This window comes from Cnephaeus nilssonii (genome assembly GCF_951640355.1).
Source record: "Cnephaeus nilssonii genome assembly, chromosome: 6".
Lineage (NCBI taxonomy): Eukaryota > Metazoa > Chordata > Mammalia > Chiroptera > Vespertilionidae > Cnephaeus > Cnephaeus nilssonii.
The window spans coordinates 82,202,725-82,224,180 of NC_137077.1; the positions used below are offsets into that span (position 1 = coordinate 82,202,725).

At 42.5% G+C, this 21,456-nt stretch overlaps 1 protein-coding gene across 1 annotated transcript in view; it reads right to left on the bottom strand.

Moving 5' to 3' along the window:
• POC1B (POC1 centriolar protein B) overlaps positions 1 to 21,456 on the bottom strand; it is a 97,751-nt gene that overhangs the window by 67,857 nt on the left and 8,438 nt on the right. The window contains exons 3-4 of the mRNA XM_079774872.1: positions 4,981 to 5,152; positions 758 to 937 (exon numbers count right to left, since the gene is read on the bottom strand). Of these exons, the coding sequence (XP_079630998.1) occupies positions 758 to 937; positions 4,981 to 5,152 (352 nt within the window). The remainder of the gene's footprint in view (positions 1 to 757; positions 938 to 4,980; positions 5,153 to 21,456) is intronic.

Consider the following 21,456-nt stretch of genomic DNA (forward strand, 5'->3'; position numbering starts at 1 on the left):
TTCTTGATACAGCACTCCTAGTGATTCCATTAAAGTGTAACTCAGAAAATGAACCTGGTCCAGTGGCGTATCCTCTCTCTCAGGGTGTACATCAGAGCCACTTCTGACCTGACCCGATCTCTCTAGCTCTGCCCCGACCAGTCTCCTACTTGTCCTTAACCAGCCCCCAGGCTCCAGCCTCAGGGCTGTCGCACTTGCTCCCTCTATCCAAGACCCTCCCTTCCCAAGTATCTTCAAGCCTCCTTCCCTCCTTTCCTTTAGGTTTCTGTTCAAAGTCCTCCCCGCCCCCCGCCCCGCCCTTTGTGACCCTGTTTAAAATTGCAGCTCCCCTTATAATCCAGTTCTGTTCTGTTCTCTAAAACTTACCACCATCTCACCTACCACATCCATTTTCCTATTTGTTTGCTGCCTGTCTCCCCTCTCTAGAATGTAAGCTTCATGAGAGCAGGAGTTTGTGACTGTTTTGTTTACCATTGTCCTCAACCCTGTTGTGTTCCCAGGCACACAATAAATGCTTGCTGGAAGGAAGGAAGGAAGGAAGGAAGGAAGGAAGGAAGGAAGGAAGGAAGGAAGGAAGGAGGGAGGGAGGGAGGGAGGGAGGGAGGGAGGGAGGGAGGGAGGGAGGGAGGAAGGAAGGAGGGAAGGAGGGAAGGAGGGAAGGGAGGGAGGAAAACTAACTCCTTTTCTTGGAGATGGAGGGCAAACATAGACTATGGCAGGGAAAATGTGGAAATCTTATGAAACTTTTTGCACTTACTTGGCACAGCGCACCCAGTGTGTATGTCGGCACAAGGAATATAAGAAGCGTTGGCGATACATGTTCCATACTTTGATGGATTTGTCTTCAGAAGCTGTAGCTAGATACTGGCCATCAGCAGAAAAGTCCACACTTCGAACTGGAGCTGTATGAGCTTTAAATTCAGAGGACTTCCCTCTCCTGGAAAGAAACAGTTCAATATTTACAATTTTTGATTTAAGTATAATCAATAGCTAACCAGTATATACTCTGAAACATAAAACAGCTTAACTCTTATAAAACTAACACCAGTATGAAAAGGTTGTGTTGTACTGTATGCATTCTTCATCAACACTGTTTCAAGCTGCTTTTGTCAACTAAGGTCACAACTGATACTTAATAAGAGAGACCCCGGAAATGCATTTGCTCTTTATGTTTTCATTGGAAGCTAGGCAAATAATATTTTGAACAAATCTCTACCGTGCCTTTTAAGTTCCTGCCATTCCACTGTTCCACTAGAAATAGCAATACATAGTTTAAAGAACCTCCACCCTAGAAAAGCTAATGATTGATGAAATGAATAGCTCCAAGGCAATGTTTTAAAACTGGGGTCACAAGTGTGGGTTGGGAAGGAGGAGATTTACCTCCAACTTTCCTGTTTCCACTACCAACAATGAGAACTAGATGGATGTAAGGCCTGGCTGGCCTCAGGCCCAATCTTCCCTCAGAAGCAAGACAAAGGATAAACGGTAACAACATAGCACTTCTGTTCTCAACACCTTGAAATTTCAGGTGCATTTTTTTTCTTAGCTAGGGTAGGAAAAAGATAATAGGAAAAACGGATGGAGAAAATAACACGTGGCATTTAAGGAGAAGCAGGAAAAAAATGTTAAAACGGCTCGGAGCAGGCGAGTAGATAGCACTGGAGTTACAAGGTGACATTTGGGAATTACTACTTTGTGCCGGTGTTCTGAAGTTTCCAAGGCACTTTCACTTTACACTACATCCAGACTTAGCCATTTTCCATTCAGAACGTCATATCTATACAGGTGATACTTTAGAAGGACAATCGCCAAAACTGTTTAAGAAAGATCAGGAATAGAACTTGCAGAAGCCTGGAAGTCACATTCAGTGCCTTCCCCTGCCTCTCCTCCCACACCCAGTAGGTCAACACACCTACTGAGTGAGAGTGATATCACTGTCACTGCCCAAGTATCTTTTGAATCCCTCCTCCTCTTTCGGCCCCAGCTATGCTTGCTTTAAGGTCGATATGCCTTCAATATCCTTCACCTTGATTATTGCAAAAGCCTCTTAGCTGGTCTCCCTGCTCTAATCTTTTATCCCCCTCCAGTCACCTACAAACTGTACTTACTACCTTGCTAACTCCAAGCATGTACTAGTAGATCCCAGTGACAATGTGTCACTGGCCACGCTCCAGAAAAAGGCACAGCACCCAAGCTCTCTGGCAGATATCCTGCCACTGCTCTGAACTTTGTACTCTGAGAACAGCCACAGCGCTGCACACACACCTGAAATCACTGCTTTCTCAGCCTGAACTACTTTCCCCATCCCAGACCTCCTTGACCAGCCGGACAGGCTGAATTACCCCATCTGCTACATCTATTTTGCTTATTACATTATGTAGCACTTAAAAAAAAAAAAAAGACCTGTTTCTCTCCTATTAAGCGGTAAGTTTTTTTGAGGACAGAAATGATGGTTTATTTATCTCTAAAGACCAGAAAGTAGCGCAATGTCAGACACATAAAAAGAGCTCAATGTGTTTTGTTGAATTCCACTGGAAAGAGGCAATACTTAAAGGTCCTTAGATCTATCATGGCTTATATTTCTAGTGCCCTAGGTGACTGTCATGATTCTACAGCAGGAATAACTAAAATCAGTATTTAAAAAGATAAGAGGAGCATTCAGGAACTAGGTCAGTGAAGTTTCAGAGAAAGTTTTTTGAGTTGAGGTCAGAATTCAGGTATAAGACCCAGAGAAAAACAAAGAAAAGCCTTGACATCTGTTATGACCCGGAAGCCAAGAGACTATCAGTATCATCAAAACTGGCCCTGCTCTTTAGTTCTACACTGTGCACTCCAGCAGGCTAGCCTGCTTGCCTTCTTTCTAAAGGTCCTCCTCTCAGTGTAGGCTGGCCTTGCCTGTATCCGGTCTCAACAGGAAGCATGTCTGAAAAAAAAACCACGAGATAGGAGAGCATTGTTTGTTGTGCCAGTGCTCAAGTGGTTTCTAGTTCCTTACCTTGCCTTAACATAGACGCTCTGCCTCCTACATACTTACCTGTCCTTTCTGCCCACATTCCCTTAACTGCCTACCGTGACAAACTCCAGGCCAGACCTGCTTCCATTATTCTTTTTTAGCCTCCCAGTCACCGGCAGGTGTCTGCCTGAAAATACGGCTGCCCACAATTTCTCTCATCTCTGAACACACATAGCACTCCTCCCCATAGGAGGTGGAATCTGCTGATTTGTCCACCCTTTCAATCTGAGCTGATGTGAATTACTTTGACCAACAGAATGGGGCAGATGTGACACTGTGCAAGTTTCAGGCCTGGCCCTTAAGAGGTCTAACAGCTTCTGCTTTACTATCCTAGAACCCGCTACCATGCTATACAGAAGTCCCTATCCTGCCAGGGAGAGGGTATATGGAGGACCAAGGTGCCCCAGCCAATAACCAGCACCAAGGCCCTTGGCATATGAACAGGTGTTGGACCTGCCAGCCCTTCTGTCAGCTTAATGAAGCTGAAAAAGTAATAGCCAACACCAAATGGGGCAGAAGAATCATCCGGACAATCCACAAAATTGTGAGAAATGACAGTTACTATATTTAGCTACTATGTTTTGAAGACTGTTATGCAGCAACAGAGAACTTGATGCATGAGTTCCCTTCCCATTGCCATGATCCGCTATTGCCCTGGCCCCACTATGATTTAAAAAGAGGAACAAGAGATATCTACACAAGCATAATCGTTGTCCTTAGATCAGCCAGTGCAGATTAATGACGCAGTGTGCTTTTAACTCAGGTACCCCTCTATAGTTTGTTCACTGAGGTTTCCTTGAGTTAGTAATGGGTAACTGAGGCTGTGTTGTGCTGGCTCTCAATTCCCAAAATTAAGGATTTTAGAAAATGCTTCCCTTTTAAACCACAAACCAGTCTCTCTCCCTTACAATTTCCCTCTATATTGTATCCACCATGTCAATATAACATGTCATTTCTCTTCAAGAGTTTTTGCTGCCATCAGGATAATATTCAGATTTCTGAGCATGGAGTTTCCATTGGGTGGTGGACGGGAAATGCCCTGTGAACTTTCTTTCATTTGGGAGTGCCTGTTCAGGCACAAACCAACAATCAAATCCTGCCACAACAGTCAGAAAATGCTCAATTCTTACTCTCTGAAGTATTTACAGGGGGAAATGATGTGATGTGTGGGATTTGTTCTAAAAATACTACAGCAAAAAAAAAAAAAGGGTGGAGTGTGGGGACAGATGAAATAAGGTTGACTGAATACTGGTAATTGTTGAATCTGATCCATGATTATGGGTTTGGGAGTCTTTGTGCTATTGTTTCTCTTTTCAAGTATGTTTGAAAATTGCATAATTAAGACTTTAAAACTTTAAAAAATTTCACGGCTTAAGTAATAATTGCTTAAAATATAAACTAAGGTTTGAAAAGTCTCTTACAGAGAGGTTTGTTATAATGAGATAGGACCTTAAAACAAAAGCAATGATTTATACTTTTGTAGGAAATTTTAACAAGAACATTCTGGAGCCTACTAATGAATGATATGAATCAAAGAATAGTTCTGGCCCAGGGGTTTTTAATGGGGATCCAAAGGTCCCTAAAGATCCATTAAGGGGCTTTAGGAGATTAATAAACTGTACAAATTTTGGTTACACATGCCAATGTACCTCTCTGGGGAGATAGTCCAAAGCTTACATCAGATTTACTAAGGGATTGATAACTACCACCCCTCCACCCCAATAACTTAATACATATTAAGCATAATTCCATGGTTTGAAATAGTTTTCAAATAGAAGACCTAATTATGAGTTAAAGATGAGGAAAAAAACGCTTTGAAGCAGTTTGACTTGACACCTCGGGTGTGACTCAGACTGAGTACAGGTAATCGGGAGTCTGGCTGTCCCGAGAGGTACACCAGGAGCAGCCAGGGCCAGCTTCCCTTCACATTTCTAAATCCAGAGCATACCAGGTGTTTGTTTTCTTACTTATCGGGAATCCAGAGTCTAACAGTTCTGTCTCGTGAAGCAGACGCCAGTAAGTTTCCAAGTGGAGAAAACTGCACGCTGGTTACAACATCCTTGTGACCCACGTATCTGAAAGCTCTAGCTTGTGGCTTGAAATTCCATAGCATGAGAAATGTGTCCCAAGAAGCAGTAGCTATCAAGAAACAGAAGAATAAAAACACTGTTAGTTAAAACGTAACATGTAGGCATGTCTCGTTACAATGGGCAGCGCATCTAATAACTAGATGTCCAGGTAATAGAGGGGCTGAAGGTTGAAAGGCTGACCAGGTAACAGCAAAAATATTTTTAACAGAAACCGAAAGCTATGCCATAAATATGCAAGCATGGCTGTGTCCCTGCCCCTGTGTTGGGTTAGAGCTCAATGACTATTTACTAGAAGAACGCAGCATAGCATAGCAGAGAACACAGCACAGCATAACAGAGAACACAGGACTAGGAGTCAGTGCTGTCTCTAACTCCCAGGGTTACTGATGAATGTTACTTAACCTCTCTGTCATGAGGACTGAATGGTTTTCTGGAGAGGGCTGGATGAGATGATTTCTTTTAAAACTATTTTTTTTGTGTGGAAATAATTGCACATTTATAAAAAGTTACAAGAATAACATAAAGAACATTAAATACAAACTACCAGATATTAACCGCATGTTAATATTTTGACACATCCTATATAATAAAAGCCTAATATGCTAAGTGTCTGGTCTGCGGTTCAACCAATCAAAGCGTAATATGCTAATGATATGCTAAGGCCACTCAACCGCTCGCTATGGCATGCACTGACCACCAGGGGGCAGATACTCTGACCGGTAGGTTAGCTTGCTGCTGGGGTCCGGCCAATAGGGACTGAGCGAGACGGGTCGGACACACCCTGGAGCCTTCCCACAGTCCCTCCCTGGCTGGCCAACCTCCTGCATCCCACCCCAGCCCCAATTGTGCTCCAGTGGGGTCCCTCGGCCTGGCCTGCGCCCTCTCACAATCCAGGATCCCTCGGGGATGTTGGAGAGCTGGTTTCGGCCCGATCCCACAGGCCAGGCCGAGGGACTCCACTGGTGCATGAATTCGTGCACTGGGCCTCTAGATTAGTTTATAATTTGCTTGTGTTCTCTCTCTCTCTCTCTCTCTCTCTCTCTCTCTCTCTCTCTCTCTCTACTCGAGTATGCACACAAACACAGGTTTTTCCCCCTGAACCATTAGGGAGTAAGTATATACATCATCATGGCACTCTGATTCCTAAATACTTCAGTGTGTTTTTCTAAGAATAAGGGTATTCTCTTGCATAGCACAGTTATCAACTTCAGGAAATTTACCATTGACAATACTTTAATCTACCAACTATATTCCAATTTTGTCAGCTGACTTACTAATGTCTTTTTTTTCCTCCCATTTATTATTTATACCCTCTATGGCCTCTTCCACCTCCACCTCCCCCACCCTACCGAACCCACTCCTGCAATCACCAGGTGAGGATATGTATAGAGAGAGGGAGGGAGGGAGGGACACAGAGAAAGAGACATTCATGTGAAAGAGAAACATTGATCAGTCACCTCCCATGAGCACTGTAACTAGGAATAGAACCTGCAACCTAGGTATGTGCCCTGACCAGGAATCAAACCCTCTACCTTTTGGTACATGGGACGACTCTCCAAACAACTGAGCCACCCAACCAGGGCCCTTAATGTCTTTTATAGCTAGACAAGATTAATTTTAAAGTCCCCTTCTGCTCTGTTAGTTTATGACATTCTACTAGTATTAAAAGAATTATGTGTCAGACATTAGCTTACAGCTTTAGGAAAAGGAAAACAAATGCAATCAATGGTGGAACTAGATGCCTTGGACAAAGAATGAACAAATAGCCTTGGCCGGATGGCTCAGTTGGCTGGAGCATCGTCTTGTGCACCAAGAAACAGTTGGTGTTCAATTCCCAAGTGGAATTGATTGTGGGTTTGATCCCTAGTGTGGATGAGTAAGGGAGGCAACCCATCGATATTCCTCTCACATCAATGTTTCTCTCTCTCCAAAAATTAATAAAAATATATCCTTGGGTGAAGATTTAAAAAAAAAAAAAAAGAATGAACAAATAAATGAAAATTTGGTCTAACTCTTGGCCCAAAACTAAATTTTACATATACATGTAACCCCCCAAATAGCCCCAATAATAGTGACCAGCTCAATGAGAATCACTAAATCTAGACTGTAGAATGCTTAGAAAAAAATGAAACTTTATAAAATTTAGATGCAATTAATATTACTGCAAATGGAATATATAAAGTCACTAAAAACCTTCTAAATTCTTTAGCCACAGATAAAATTCATTTGGGCTTACTTAGCCTATGCATTGCTTTCATGTAAGACATAAAACAGTTAAAGTGACTTTATAAGTTTCAAACTGTAATGCCGTCTACTACTCCCATTTTAAAAAGTACAAAGAGTTGATGCTCCACCACAGCTCATCAAATTATTAAATATTTATATCAGGGTCTGAATTATCTGAGGCAAATGTAGACAAAATAGGGAAAATAATGACTTATCATTTGCTTTATACTTAGGGCCCTATTTGAGTTCTAATATATTATGTTGCAAATAAGATTTACAAAAGGAAAATAGGACACAATCCTCAAGGAATCACAATATTGTAGGGGAGAACGTTCATTAGTAATATCATACATGTTCAGAGGACTTTTATATACTATTCAGTCTTAATATACAAGGGGTGGGTAGTGGTCCTTTCCAAAGAAAGGACACGTGAGTGAAATGAGGAGTGATCTGGGCTAAGAAATGGAGAAAGAGCACTCTGGGCAGAAGACACCCCATGTACAAGGGCCTGATACAATAATGCACTTGAAGACCAAGGAGCAGTAAGGAGGCCAGGGTGTCCACAATGGAGGGGAGGAAAAGAGAACACTGAGATGGAAGCGGAGAAGCAAGCAAGATGCCAGTCAAAGAGCCGTGGTAACAGGTGTGTATTTGTTCTAAGTGCAAAGGGAAACCATTGAAGGATTTTAAGCAGAGAGATCGCATGAACTGATCTAAGAAAATTGCCTCTCTGACAATGAGAAAAAGATAGTCTTTTCAAAAAATAGTGTTGGATCAACTGGAATTATATATGTTTTTAAGTAACTTGACTCCTACATTTTATGCTATCCATATGGCAATAATGATAATAATAATAATAATAATAATAATTCCATTTAAATGTGATAGGTAAAACAGTAAGCTTTTGGATAAGAACATAGGAGAATATTTCCATGGCCATTGTGATAGGCAAATATTACTTAAACCGGACATGAAAATTACTAAATTACTAAAGGAAAAGAATAATAATTGGTACTACACTAAATTAAGAAATTTTGCTCATGGAAGAATACCACTAAGTAAATGAAAAGGCAGGCCACAGAGTGGAAGAAGATATTTATAATACATACAGCCAACATATAACAAAGAATCCATAAAGATTCCTACAAATCAATTAGAAAAGGCAGGAAAACAGGCAAACAGCTTAAATAGGCACTTCATTAAAGAAGCTATCCAAATGGCCAATAAACATAAAAAGATACTCAATTCCATTAGTCACAAGAAACATGCAAATTAAAAACCCAATGAGATATTACTACACATTCATCAGAATGGCTATAATTAAAAAAAAAAAAAGCAATACCAAATCTTGGTGAGGATGTGACAATTGGAACTCTCATATAATGCTGATGGTTATAACCACTTAGAAAAATTGTTTTTGAAATATCTACTAAAGTGGAATATACACTTATCATCTGATTCAGCAATTCCACTTCTAGGTACATACCTGACAGAAATTCTTATATAATATTAGTGGCCTGGTACACGGATTCGTGCACACTAAAAGGAAATTAATTAGAAGGTAGCTGGTGGGGCAGGACTGGGCAAGACGGGCCAGACACGCCCTGGAGCCAACCTCCAGGGGTCCCTCCCCGGCGGGCAGTACCTGGGGCAGCGCCAGGGCTCAAGGGCATCTGTGGTCACTGCAGCTCGGCCATAAACCAGATTTGGGGCCAACAGTGCCCCAACAACATAACCCATGGCCAAAGGTGGAATCACGCAGCCCCGCGAAGAATCGGGCTCCCTCCTCTCTGGTTCCGGGGTGCATTACCCAAGAACAGCTGCTGCCAAGTTGCTGTTGCCAAGTCACTGCAGCTCAGCAGCTCCTTTGTTAAGCATCTGCCACCTGGTGGTCAGTGCACATCATACCTACTGGCCAGTCAGATGATTGGGCAGTTGCTTAGCCTTTTATATATATAGAAGATATGTTTAGCAAAAGACATACAGTAATGTTTGTGGCAGTACTATTAAAATTAGACCAAATCTAGAAACTCAAATATCCATCAAAGTAAAATGGATATATAAACTGTGGTACATTGACACTATGTACCTACTGTGTAATTAAAGTTCATTTATATCAAGTTCAAGAAGTAGTAAACTGATCTATGGAGTCAGAAGACCACATAGAGATTATTTGAGTGGCAGGGAAGGAGGACAGTAGCTGGAAGGGAACACAAATGGGGGCCTCTGAGGATACTGTAATCTTGTGTCTCTTCTCTGGGTATTGCTATTGCAATGACTGAGTCAGGGGAAGGTGGTGGTCTGCATTAGAGACCATGGAAGGGGAAGGTACATGGTCAAGACGGAGCCTATGAGGCTTGCTGATGGATGGATTAGATGTGAAGGAGAAGCAAAGAGAAGAAGCAAAGATGCCAGGCTTCTGGCCTGGCTAGCCAGGTAAGTTTCAGTGCCATTTAATGAGAATGGAAAGACCAGAAGAGGAGGAAGTTGAGAGTGCAGCAGAATGGGGTGGAGAATCAAAAGTTCTTTTTAGAATATAAAGTTTAAGATGCCCATTTGACCTAAAAGTTGAAATGCCAAGTGTTGGACATACTCACCTGGATCTCGGGAAGAGGTTTTAACTGTACAGTGTGGTGGTTTAAAAAGAAAATGGTAGAATTCAACTTGTGACTGAAATCCAGGCTTACCAGCTGTGTTCCCTTGAATAAGCTACCCCAACTTTCTATGACTGGGACACTTAATCTGCAAATTGAAGTATTTAAAGTATTTAGTGAAATAACACTTGTAATTCATACCTGGCACATAGAAAACAGTCTAATGTGGCCATGATTACTAGAGTTTTTGTTGCTGTTAGCAGCAGCAGTCTAGATAATATATTAAAGACTGGGGCTTGAGTGGGATCACCCAGGAAGTGAGTATAGATAAGAAGAGGGTGAAGGTACTCACTCTGAGAGAAGAAAAAGTAAAAGATGAAGCCATAAATGAAGTAGGAGGGAGGCGAGGAGACTGTGGTGTCCAGAGGTTCAGGAAGTATTCCAAGAGGGTGATGAGCTGTGTCAAATGCTGCCAAGAGATTTAGTAAGATCAGGCCTGGAAAGGACCATCTACATAATGTGGGGTCTACTGTAAAATGTAAATGGGGGAGGAGCTTTGTCAAAAGAGGAAATGGGCAACTGACCTAGAGTGGACACTCAAAACATAACTTTAGAGTTGATGGCACATACCCACATTAAAGCAATACTTGCTATATTAGCGATGAGGCCTGCTAAAGAAAAGTGACAGAGAGCAGGATGAACAAATTGTTTGAAGGATGGAGACAACCTAACTTAGGGTAAGGTGGCATTTCAGAGGCCTACTAATTATAAAACACCAGAAGCAGAGATGCCCAATTACAACTGCATGGCCCAGGGTACACTCTACTTTTTTATTTTAGCAAAACAGAAAAATAGACCAACAATCTCTAAAAACCCCATGAATGCATTTTTATTAAAAACTGTGAAAACTAACACTGAATTTTCCTCCTTACTTCCTTAATCTCCTCCCACTGAACCCTAATACCATTATAATGAAAGGTGTTTGATTACCAATGTCAATGCTGTATAGTGCCAACTTGGAATTTGCTTTCATACATTTCCACTGAGCAACACCCTTTATAAACATTACCACATAATTTAAAATGTCAAAGCCATACAATTCATCATCTGGCTGGCCTATTTCAAGATAAAATGTCAAAGGGGCAAGTTAAGAGAAAAGGTTAACTACCCATTTAAAAAAAAACATTTATTGTCTGAATGAAGTAATTCATTGTTTCAAGACATCTAACATTAGGAAAAAAGAAAGAACAAAACAATGCTCAACTAGGCTCTGGAGATAACACAAGGAACATACTAATGGAGAACATGCTTGCTCTACATAATGTCAAAAAGCCAACAGTTATTGCGTTACCCTAAGTAGCAATAACTTTCTTTAGTCAACACAAGCTCTCTCACTTGTTAATTTAACCAAAATCAACTACTTAGAGATATGTTCTGTCAAGAATACTACCAGTATTTTCTGGAAAGAAATGGTACTGTCTCCCATTTTTGCTTTTGTTGTTAAATTATCTTTTCAATTGTAAATACATTTACATGGTACAGAGTTCTAGTATTACTAAAAAGTATTTATCAAAATCTCCTTCCAGCCCTTGGCCCCTGATTCCTTTCCTAGAGACAACCAGTGTTAACCATTTTCTTGAGTATCTTACTACATGCTTAAACAAATGGCGTCAATTCACATGTATTCTTTATACAAAGAGCAGCATGTTATTCTGGCAGCTCTGCATTTTGCCTCTCCATCCTCCACTTGCCCAGCCTGCTTAATATATAATACATTGGAGATTATGCTTTATTAGTACAAAGAACTGCCTTATTCTCCCCACCCCAGTTTTGATAAATTTTTATTTTGACAATTTCAAGCTTACAGTACAATTACAATGTAGCACAAGAAATTTATATAACATTATTAACCAACTAGAAGCCCGGTGCACGAAATTCGTGCACGGCGGGGGGTTGTCCCTCAGCCCAGCCTGTACCCTCTCCAATCTGGGACTCCTGGAGGGATGTCCGACTGCCCGTTTAGGCCCGATCCTGGTGGGATCATCCTACTGGGATCGGGCCTAAACGGGCAGTCGGACATCCCTTTCACAATCCAGGACTGCTGGCTCCCAACTGCTTGCCTGCCTGCCTTCCTGATTGCCCCTAACCGCTTCTGCCTGCCAGCCTGATCACCCCCTAACCACTCCACTGCCAGCCTGGTTGATGCTTAACTGCCCCCCTGCCAGCCTGTTTGCCCCCAACTTCCCTCCTCTGCCAGCCTGGTCACCCCTAACTGCCCTCTCCTGCAGGGTTGATCACCTCCAACTGCCCTCCCTTGCAAGCCTGGTCCCTCTCAACTGCCCTCCCTTGCAGTCCGGGTGCCTCCCAACTGCCCTCTCCTGTTGGCCATCTTGTGGTGGCCATCTTGTGTCCACATGGGGGCAGGATCTTTGACCACATGGGGGCAGCTATATTGTGTGTTGCAGTGATGATCAATCTGCATATTACTCTTTTATTAGATAGGAGAGAGGCCTGGTACAGGGGTGGGGGCCAGCTGGTTTGCCCTGAAGGGTGTCCCGGATCAGGGTGGGGTTCCCTTGGGGCGTGGGGCGGCCTGAGCGAGGGACCTGTGGTGGTTTGCAGGCCGGCCACGCCCCCTGGCAACCCAAGAGGAGGCCCTGGTACCTGGAATTTATTTTCCTTCTACAACTGAAACTTTGTAGCCTTAAGCGGGTGAGCCGGGCCATGGTGTGCGGAAAGCTTTGCTTCCCCTGTTGCCGCCGGCAACCCTGGCCTGCTCTCTCAAGCTCCATTCTGCCACCATTTGTTTGAATTTGTTTACCTTCTATAATTGAAACTTTGTAGCTTGAGTGGAGGCTTAGGCCTGCAACGGCTATGGAAAGCTTGGCTTCCTCTGTTATCTGGGAAACCTTGCTCTCTGTGGCTGTAGCCATCTTGGTTTGGGTTAATTTGCATACTCGCCCTGATTGGCTGGTGGGCGTGGCTTGGCTGGTGGGCATGGCTTATGTAGCGGAGTGATGGTTAATTTGCATATTACCATTTTATTAGAGAGAATGTACCTCAATACCTTTAATAATAAAAACATTCTTATATTCTCTACTTTAGATTTTGCTCTTGTTGACATTTTGTCCATTTGTTTTATCATTCTCTCTACATATAAACACTTTTATATATGCATATTTTTCCTTAGCTAATTGAAACGTTAGAAACTTTTTTTACTACCACATACATCAGTATGTATTTCCTAAGAACAAAGACATTAACTGACATAAACCATAGTACAATTAACAAATTCTCAGGAAATTAAGTACTATTTAATGTTTTTATTATCCATAGTCTATATATGGATTTGCCAATTATAGCGATTTTCCCACCCATAATGTAAGCCAGGATATGCATTGCATTAACTTCCATGAATGTTTAGTCTCCTGTGAATTAGAAAGATTTCCTAGGTCATTCTTTGTCTTTATTGACCTTGATACTCTTGAAGATTAGACCTGTTATTTTTGTAGTATGTTTAACAATTTTTTCCCCTGATGTTACCTTGTGGGTCAGATTCAGGACATATTTTTTAATAAGAAAGCCACAAAGTTTATGTTGTTCTCTTATCAGTGCATCATATTAGGATGCATGTGATATCTCTCTGTCCCAATATTGATGAGATTCACTTTAATCACTTGGATTAGGCGAGCTTTTCCTTGTAAAGTTAGTAATTAATAAGTAGTTTGTGGGAACATACTTTAAGACTATATAAACATCCTCTTCCTCAACAAACTATCACACACTAATTTTAGCATCCTTTAATAATTTTCCAACCTATCATTATTTCTATAATTTACTAATTAGCAATTAAGTTAATTATATAATGAACTAATATTTGATTTCTTAATTTATCATTGTAAGGTAAAACCTTTCCTTATCCATTTATCTACTTATTCATTTATTTATATCGGTGTGGACTCAAGATTATTTTACTGGGGTTGTAATCCATCCTTATTATCATTTATTTTTACTCTTACATAGTTCCATATTTGGCTAGTAAGCGCCCTTAAAGCTTACTTTCTGATATAAATTCATCATTCTTTGAGTATTTCCTTATTTCTAGAATTACAAAATGTTCCAAGATGCATTTTCCCTGCCCTAGCCCTGGAATTGGCCTTTTCCCCCAAGATGCTCTAATGCCTATTAGTGGAGAATGACATTAGAAACCAAGATCTGGGGATTATGTTTGCTCATTGCTACCAGTGTGTCAGAGAACAGAGCTAAGAAATAAGATATAAATATAAGTTTCAGTGGGTAGAACTAAGAAATTAGAAACAGAAGGCTGTACTATCTGTATATATAAAAGCCTAATATGCAAATAGACCAGATGGTGGATCAGATCAAACAACCAACCAAACAACCAGTCGCTATGACATGCGCTGACCACCAGGGGGCGCGCACAGAACATGGCAGGTGTCGGCAGCAGGTGGCAGAGCGCAGAACATGGCAGGCATCAGCCATGGCGGGATGGTGGAGCAGGTGAGCGGAGGTGCCAGACCAAGGCAGGGTGCCGGCTGCTGTCATTGGGGCAAGCCTCTGGTGGTTACTGAAAATTCTTTGCTCCTGCGCCACGGTCCCACCAGGTGCTCGCACCCACTGCCGGCGTCCAGCGCTGGCCCTGATCACTCAGCGCAGTCAGCAGGTGCGAGTGGCGGCTGCCGGCCCCGATCACCCCTCAGGGCTTCTCCACCTCCCCCTGCTCCTGAGGGGCAACTGGGGCCGGCAGCTGCCGCTCACACCCATTGCTGGTGACAGCCCCGCTCGCACCCATTGCCGACACCCGGCGCTGGTCACTATCACCCTGAGGGCTTCTCCACCTCCTGCTGCTCCTGAGGGGTGATCAGGGCAGCAGCCGCTGCTTGTACCCACTGACAGCGCCAGCCCCGCTTGCGCCCGCTGCTGGCGCCAGCCCCAATCACTCTGTGCCGTCAGCATGTGGGAGTGGCAGCAGGGCTGCCAGCACAGAGGGGACCAGGGGCCGTGGCAGGAGGGGCCGGGTGGAGGCACGAAGAATGGGCCGAGACCTGCCCCTGTGCCTACCGCAGCCTCACAGCCCACAGTTCCTTTCAAGGTGCACGAATTCATGCACTGGGCCCCTATTATAGATATAAAAATATTAAAAACCATGAGTTCATAATCATAACTCCAATTCCAACCTAAAACTACAGAATACATTCTAGCCCCACTTTTTTCATAACTTTTCCCCCACAAAAAACTTGGCTCTCATTATGTTCAATATATTTTATTCAAATCTAGAATACACAAATAGTAGGGTGATCATCACTAACCCACACCTCTGCAAATAGCAATCTCACTATCAGTGGTTCAGGATTCAGTTTTGCTCCTTTTTGGTCTTATCAGACTTGGTTTTATTCTTTGAGAGTGGATCTACTTCAGTATTGAATATAGGTTTAGGGCATGCCTTTTATATCAGGTGTGGTCCTGATTCCTAAGGCTTGGCCTCCTTGGTGTCTCCACCACATGTCTGAGGTGCTTGATGAGATTTTCCCACTTTGTCTCAGCCAGAGATACAGGGACACCCAGCCCTGCATGGTCAGTGGGATCATCAATCCGCTCCCAGCTCAGCATTAAGCAATCTTTGCTAAACTTCACAGAGTCTCAACCTGCACAAGTGTGCCGGGCCCTCAGCCAAAACTGTAACAATCCCCCACAGACTTCTGTGGCTGCTTACTTGACTCAGCAAGAACGTCTCCGGTACCCTGCCACACAAAGGTCACTCCGTCAGCCAGAACTATACCTCTCTGCCTCAGTGCAGCAGGCTCGCACTGCTTAGGCTCTACCTCTGCTGTGTAGCAGGTGGAGTGCCCCCAGGAAGGAGGCCCAGTGATGGGGGCTCAGGTTATGCTTTCCTTCTTGAAATGACCACAGTTTTGTACTCTTTGTTGCTCTGAAAACAGCTGTCTCATATACTTTGTCTTATTTCACAGTTGTTTTCAGCTGGAGGGCAAGTTTGGTAATCAATTACTCTGTCATAGCTCGAGGCAGGTCTGCCTTATTCTTTTTAACAGCTGCATAGTATTTTACTGTGCACCTTAATTTATTTAACCAGTCTAGGCTACTTAGGTTGTTTACAGTGCTTTTACAATGCTGTGATGTACATGTGTCATTTCTGACATGTGCAAATATATCTTTGTGACAAATTCCCAAAAGAATTATTGATGGGTCAAAGAACAAACATTTTAGAATTTACTAAAAAGGTTTGTGTTCACAATATAGTATCTTTCACAACTTTATAAATCAGGATTATATCCCCTCAAGTCTTCATCCCATATTCAAGGAAGTCCTAATAATTCAATCACCTTCATGGAGAATTCCTGAATTTTCCGTTATTTCAGAAGTCCCTCTCTATGTTTTCTCCCCTCGTTATGCCCTACTTTAAAAGCCACCTACCAGAATTAATGCCAGCTTTCTAGTCTGAAGCACCAGGATTCTGTACTTTCTGTTCCATTTCCAGGCTCATGCTAGTCTTTGGGTCACAAAAGAGCCCCGGACTGCCTTCTTCAGGGAAAAATAAACAAGGAAACCTTCTAAGGAAAACTATGAGAAGGAGTTCTCTATAAATATTTTTAAGAAAATAAAAATAAAATGTAATCCCCAGGCTTACACATCTATAAACCTAGACAGAAGAGGGTTGCACAATAAAAAGACAATATTCTAATCATAACTAAATAAACTTTACTACCCTAATACTTTCAGAAGTAGTTATTACTATCCTAGCACTGTATACTAGTATAATTAGATGAGGGCATAAACTTTAAAATTCTCTGCCCTGAATGAGGGAATAATTAGCATGTTTTCCTACTAGCTCACACTAAGTAATTAGCTTGGTAGCTTAAGCATGGTCTAAAAGAAGCTGCAGGCACTTTAAAAATAATCTTTAGTAATAATCAATCCGGAGAAATTTAATCTAATTTACTCAAACTCCGCATCTCCATCTCCATGAGGACTGATAAATCGTATCAACACAAGCCTTTACTGAGTTGTTATTATGGCCAAGTACCTTTAAAGACTTCATAAGCATTCTTTTACTTAATCCTCACAACAGGGCTGGTAGATATAATTATCCCTCTTTAACAGACGAGGAAATGAGTCTTAGTGAGGTTAAGTAACTTGCCCAAGGTCACACAGAAGGAAAGTAATAGAGCTCCATTTTGGAGCCTATCAGACTCCAAAGCCTGGGCATTTATCAATAGCCCAGTGTTTCTCAAAGTGCTGGCAACTTACAGATTATCTCCATTAGAATTACTGGGGACCTGAAAATGCATACTTCTAGTTGTTTACATTCTTTGGGGGTATATTATCGAAATTTGAGAAACACTGCAACTCTGCTACAACTTCTCAGTGAAAACATAAGATTACTTTAGCACTTGGAGTAATTTTTAAAATTTTAACAGTAAGAGAAGCTTCAACCAAGCACTACATGGTTGCCATCAACAACTATATTAGAAAAAGAATTTCTGGCAAACTTTTATTACGACTTCACGGTAAGGAAGTAACTTAAAAATTCCAAATTTAATTCTGCTTCTTTTCAGTCAGAAACAGGAGAAATTAACTTGTTTGTTACAATCATTTATTCTACAAACAACCCACGCACATTAAACAGTGACTGAGTCAATGCAGGGTAACTCTGAAGGAAAAAAGGGGAAAAACTGAGAACTTCAATGTTAAAATTTTATCATTTTAAATGGAAGCTTCTGAAGTGCAGCTCAGATTCTGAAAACTATGTGAAAATACTTCTAAACTCTTCTAATGTTTGTATACTTGAGCGTGCCCCCAGAGTCCAGCTCCAGACCAAGCTCAGCCAAGCCCTACTGTTCATTTGCTCCATAGCTTCAGGAAAGTTACTGAACTCTCAGCTTCTGCATTCATAAAAAGGGATGACAATACTTCACAGGTATTGCTTTCTCCCATCCCCTCTCCTCTCTCTCCTCTGATCACCTTTCAGCCTATCCTGTGAAACCCAGAAAAGGCTATCAAGAAGAAATTAATCATGTAAATAATATTGTAATATTATGTAAGGTATATAAATATTGAATCAGTATGATGTACACCTGAAACTAATATAACATTGTGTGTCAACTCTAATTTAATGACAAAAGTTGTGTGTTTTTTAAATCCATCATGCTTCGTGTTCTGTTTTCTCCAATCATGACCAAAAGTTTAAGCCTTAAGCCCCTCTGGTCATCAATGATCATGTACTCTCACTGCCATATGCTCTAGGTATCTCCTTAGCTGAACTTGACACCATGCCTTCTCTCCTTCCCAAAAGTTACCACTAGACCCTCCTTGTCCTTAATTACTTAAACCTTAGCCTTTCTTGATGACACCAAGATTGCCAAAACCCTTTCAAGCAACAATTATTTTCTCTTTCACACCTCACCTACTGCAGGACAGTCTTCCTCTCCAACACTTGATATTATTAGTTCACTAGAGGCCCGATGCACAAATTCGTGCAAGGGGCTCTGAGGGCCAAGGCAGCAGCTCTAGCTCCCAAGGTCCAATTAGCATATTATGCTTTTATTATTATAGAATATTCAACAGATCTCACCCCTATGACATGTAAGGCATTTGTGGGTAGGTCAGGGGAAGTGCTAAGTAACAAAATAGCCAAAATCTCTAAATGGGGAGCTTATATTCATACTAGAGGCACGGTGCACAAATCCGTGCACTGGTTGGGTACCTCAGCCTGGCCTGAGCCCTCTCCCAATACGCGGCCCCTCGGGGGATGTTGGAGGCCTGCTGCATGGGTTTGGCCCGATCCCTGCAGGCCAGGCCGAGGGACCCCACCAATGCACGAATCCGTGTACCAGGCCTCTAGTATGCATATAAGATCTTTGGTTAATCTCTTCCTGCCCTTCCCTTTGCCCCCTCCCTTCTGAGATTCATCAGTCTGTTCCATGTTTCCATGCCTGTGTGTTGAGCGTCTGCCCCTTGGTGGACAGTGCACGTCATAGCTACCAGTCAACCAGTCGCTTAGACTTTTATATATATAGATGGAGAAAAGGAAAACAAACAAGCAAGTAGGAAGATAAAGTAGGAAGTCATAATGAGAATTTTGTGTGGGGCAGAATACTCACTTCAAATGGAGTGATCAGTGGCATTTTTAAATGGGGTATGATGGGTAAGAAGGAGCCAGTCAAGCAAAGAGTGAGATGGTGAAGAACATTTCAGACCAAGGGCATAATAAGGCTTTCTCTGCCTCCTCCATAATCTATTCTGTGCTCACTCCCTGGATCTCGTCACCAGCATAACCTGAACACTTCCCATATCACCAATTGAAACTTGCCATACCCTCTGACAACTTGCCTTTTCATAGAGGTCACTTCATCCAGAAGTCTAATCCATTGACCTATGTTCCCCAGGAAGGCTCTTTTTACCATCTTTGTTTAACTATCCAATTTACAATTCCCCTCTTACACACACATTCAATCCCTTGACTCTCCTGCCTTCCTTCAGGCTAGCCTGGCAAAATCCAAATCATTCTGCCTTTTCTGAGACTCTATCTGTGCCAGTGAAAATGCTAGACACAACCCCAGACAGATTGGGAACACTGTAAATTCATGATCACTAATTTCATAGGAACTTCTACACTGCCCAGTAGTGCTCAATAATGACTATTTGGGCCCTAGCCGGTTTGGCTCAATGGATAGAGCGTTGACCTGCGGACTGAAGGGTCCCAGGTTCGATTCCAGCCAAGGGCACATGTCCGGGTTGTGGGCTCGATCCCCAGCAGGGGGCGTGCAGGAGGCAGCCAATCAATGATTCTCTGACATCATTGATGTTTCTATCTCTCTCTCCCTCTCCCTTCCTCTCTGAAATCAATAAAGAAATATATTTTTAAAAAATAATGACTATTTGGTATCTTCTACATTCTCTTCAACATTTTTACCCTACTCTAGACCCTAGCTTTCATGATGCCCTACTATAATGGCTTTCCCTCCTATCTTTCTGATTATTCCTTCTTAGATTTTGTTGTTGTTATTTCCTCTTCTGATCTAGAGCTTGGAGATCTTCTGGACTCAGATATGGGCCATTTGCCCTCATTGTTCTATGTTCTTCCCAGGTGACTTTATCTATTCCCATGACTTCAAATACCATCTGTATGATAATAACTCCCAAATCTCTTTCTTTCCCAGACCACCTCTTTACTTTCAAGATCACCATTTTTGACTAAAACCACCATCATCTCATGCTGATCCTATCTAATAAAGAGGGAATATGCTAACTGACGCACACACTGTCGCAAAAGATGGCGGCGCCCACAGCCAATAAGGAAGGAATATGCTAATTGACTGCCCCACCCTCAAATATGGCGGCTCCCACAGCCAATAAGGAGGTAATATGTTAATTGGCTGCCCCGCCCTCAAAGATGGCGGTGCCCACAGCACAAGATGGTGGCGCCCAGTCCCCTCAGTCCTGCCACACACCTGCCTCGGGAGTCCCCCAGTCCCCTCAGCCCCCCAGCTGCCCAGGGCCGGCCCAAGGCTCAGGTAACCAGGGCCAGCTGAGGCTTGTGTTGCTGGCAGTGGCAGCAGCAGAGGTGTGATGGGGCGTCGCCTTCCCCTGATCGCCGGGTCGCCTCCCACCCCCGAGGGCTCCCGGACTGTGAGAGCGGGCAGGCCAGGCTGAGGGACCCCCCTCCAGTGCATGAATTTTCATGCACTGGGCCTCTAGTATTACTATAATGGCTCTTAATTTCTCTGCTAATAGTTCAGTCTCCCCATGGTAGCCACAGTGATCTTTCTGATGTATAATTCAGATGTTATTCCCTTACTTAAAACTCTCAACGGCTTCCCACACCTCTCAGAAAAAAATCCTAAAAAATGGCCTCTTAGTTTCTTGAGGCTGCCATAACACATTACCAAACATTTGGAGGCTAAAAAAACCAGAAATTTATTCTCTCACAGTTCTAGAGACTGGAAGTCTAAAATCAAGGTGCTGGCAATACCACACTCCCTCTAAAGCAGGGGTAGGGAACGTCCAGCCCACGGGCCTCATAAGACATGTGAAAACATTTGGTCTGGCCCTGCTAATGCATTAGGGGTGAGATAAGTAATGTTTGACCAAATACAGCAGGCTAATTTTGTAAGTTGATAATTTTGTATGGCCCACAAATGATGTAATAAATATCCAAATGGCCCTTGGCAGAAAAAAGGTTCCCACCCTGCTCTAAAGACTAGCGATTCCTTGCCTCTTCCAGCTTCTGGTGTCTTTGGGATCTCCCTGGCTTGTGGCTCAATCACTCCAATTCTCTATCTCTGGCTTCATATGGCTTTCTCTTATCTCCTTCGTTTGTCTTATAAGAACACTAGTCATTGGACTTAGGGCCCACCCAAGTCATTCTAGATTATTTCTTCTCAAGATCCTTAACTTAATTGCATTTGCAAAGACCTTTATTTACAAATACTGTCATATTTACATGTTCTGGGGATTAGGACATGGGCATATCTTTTGGAGGGCCACCATTTAA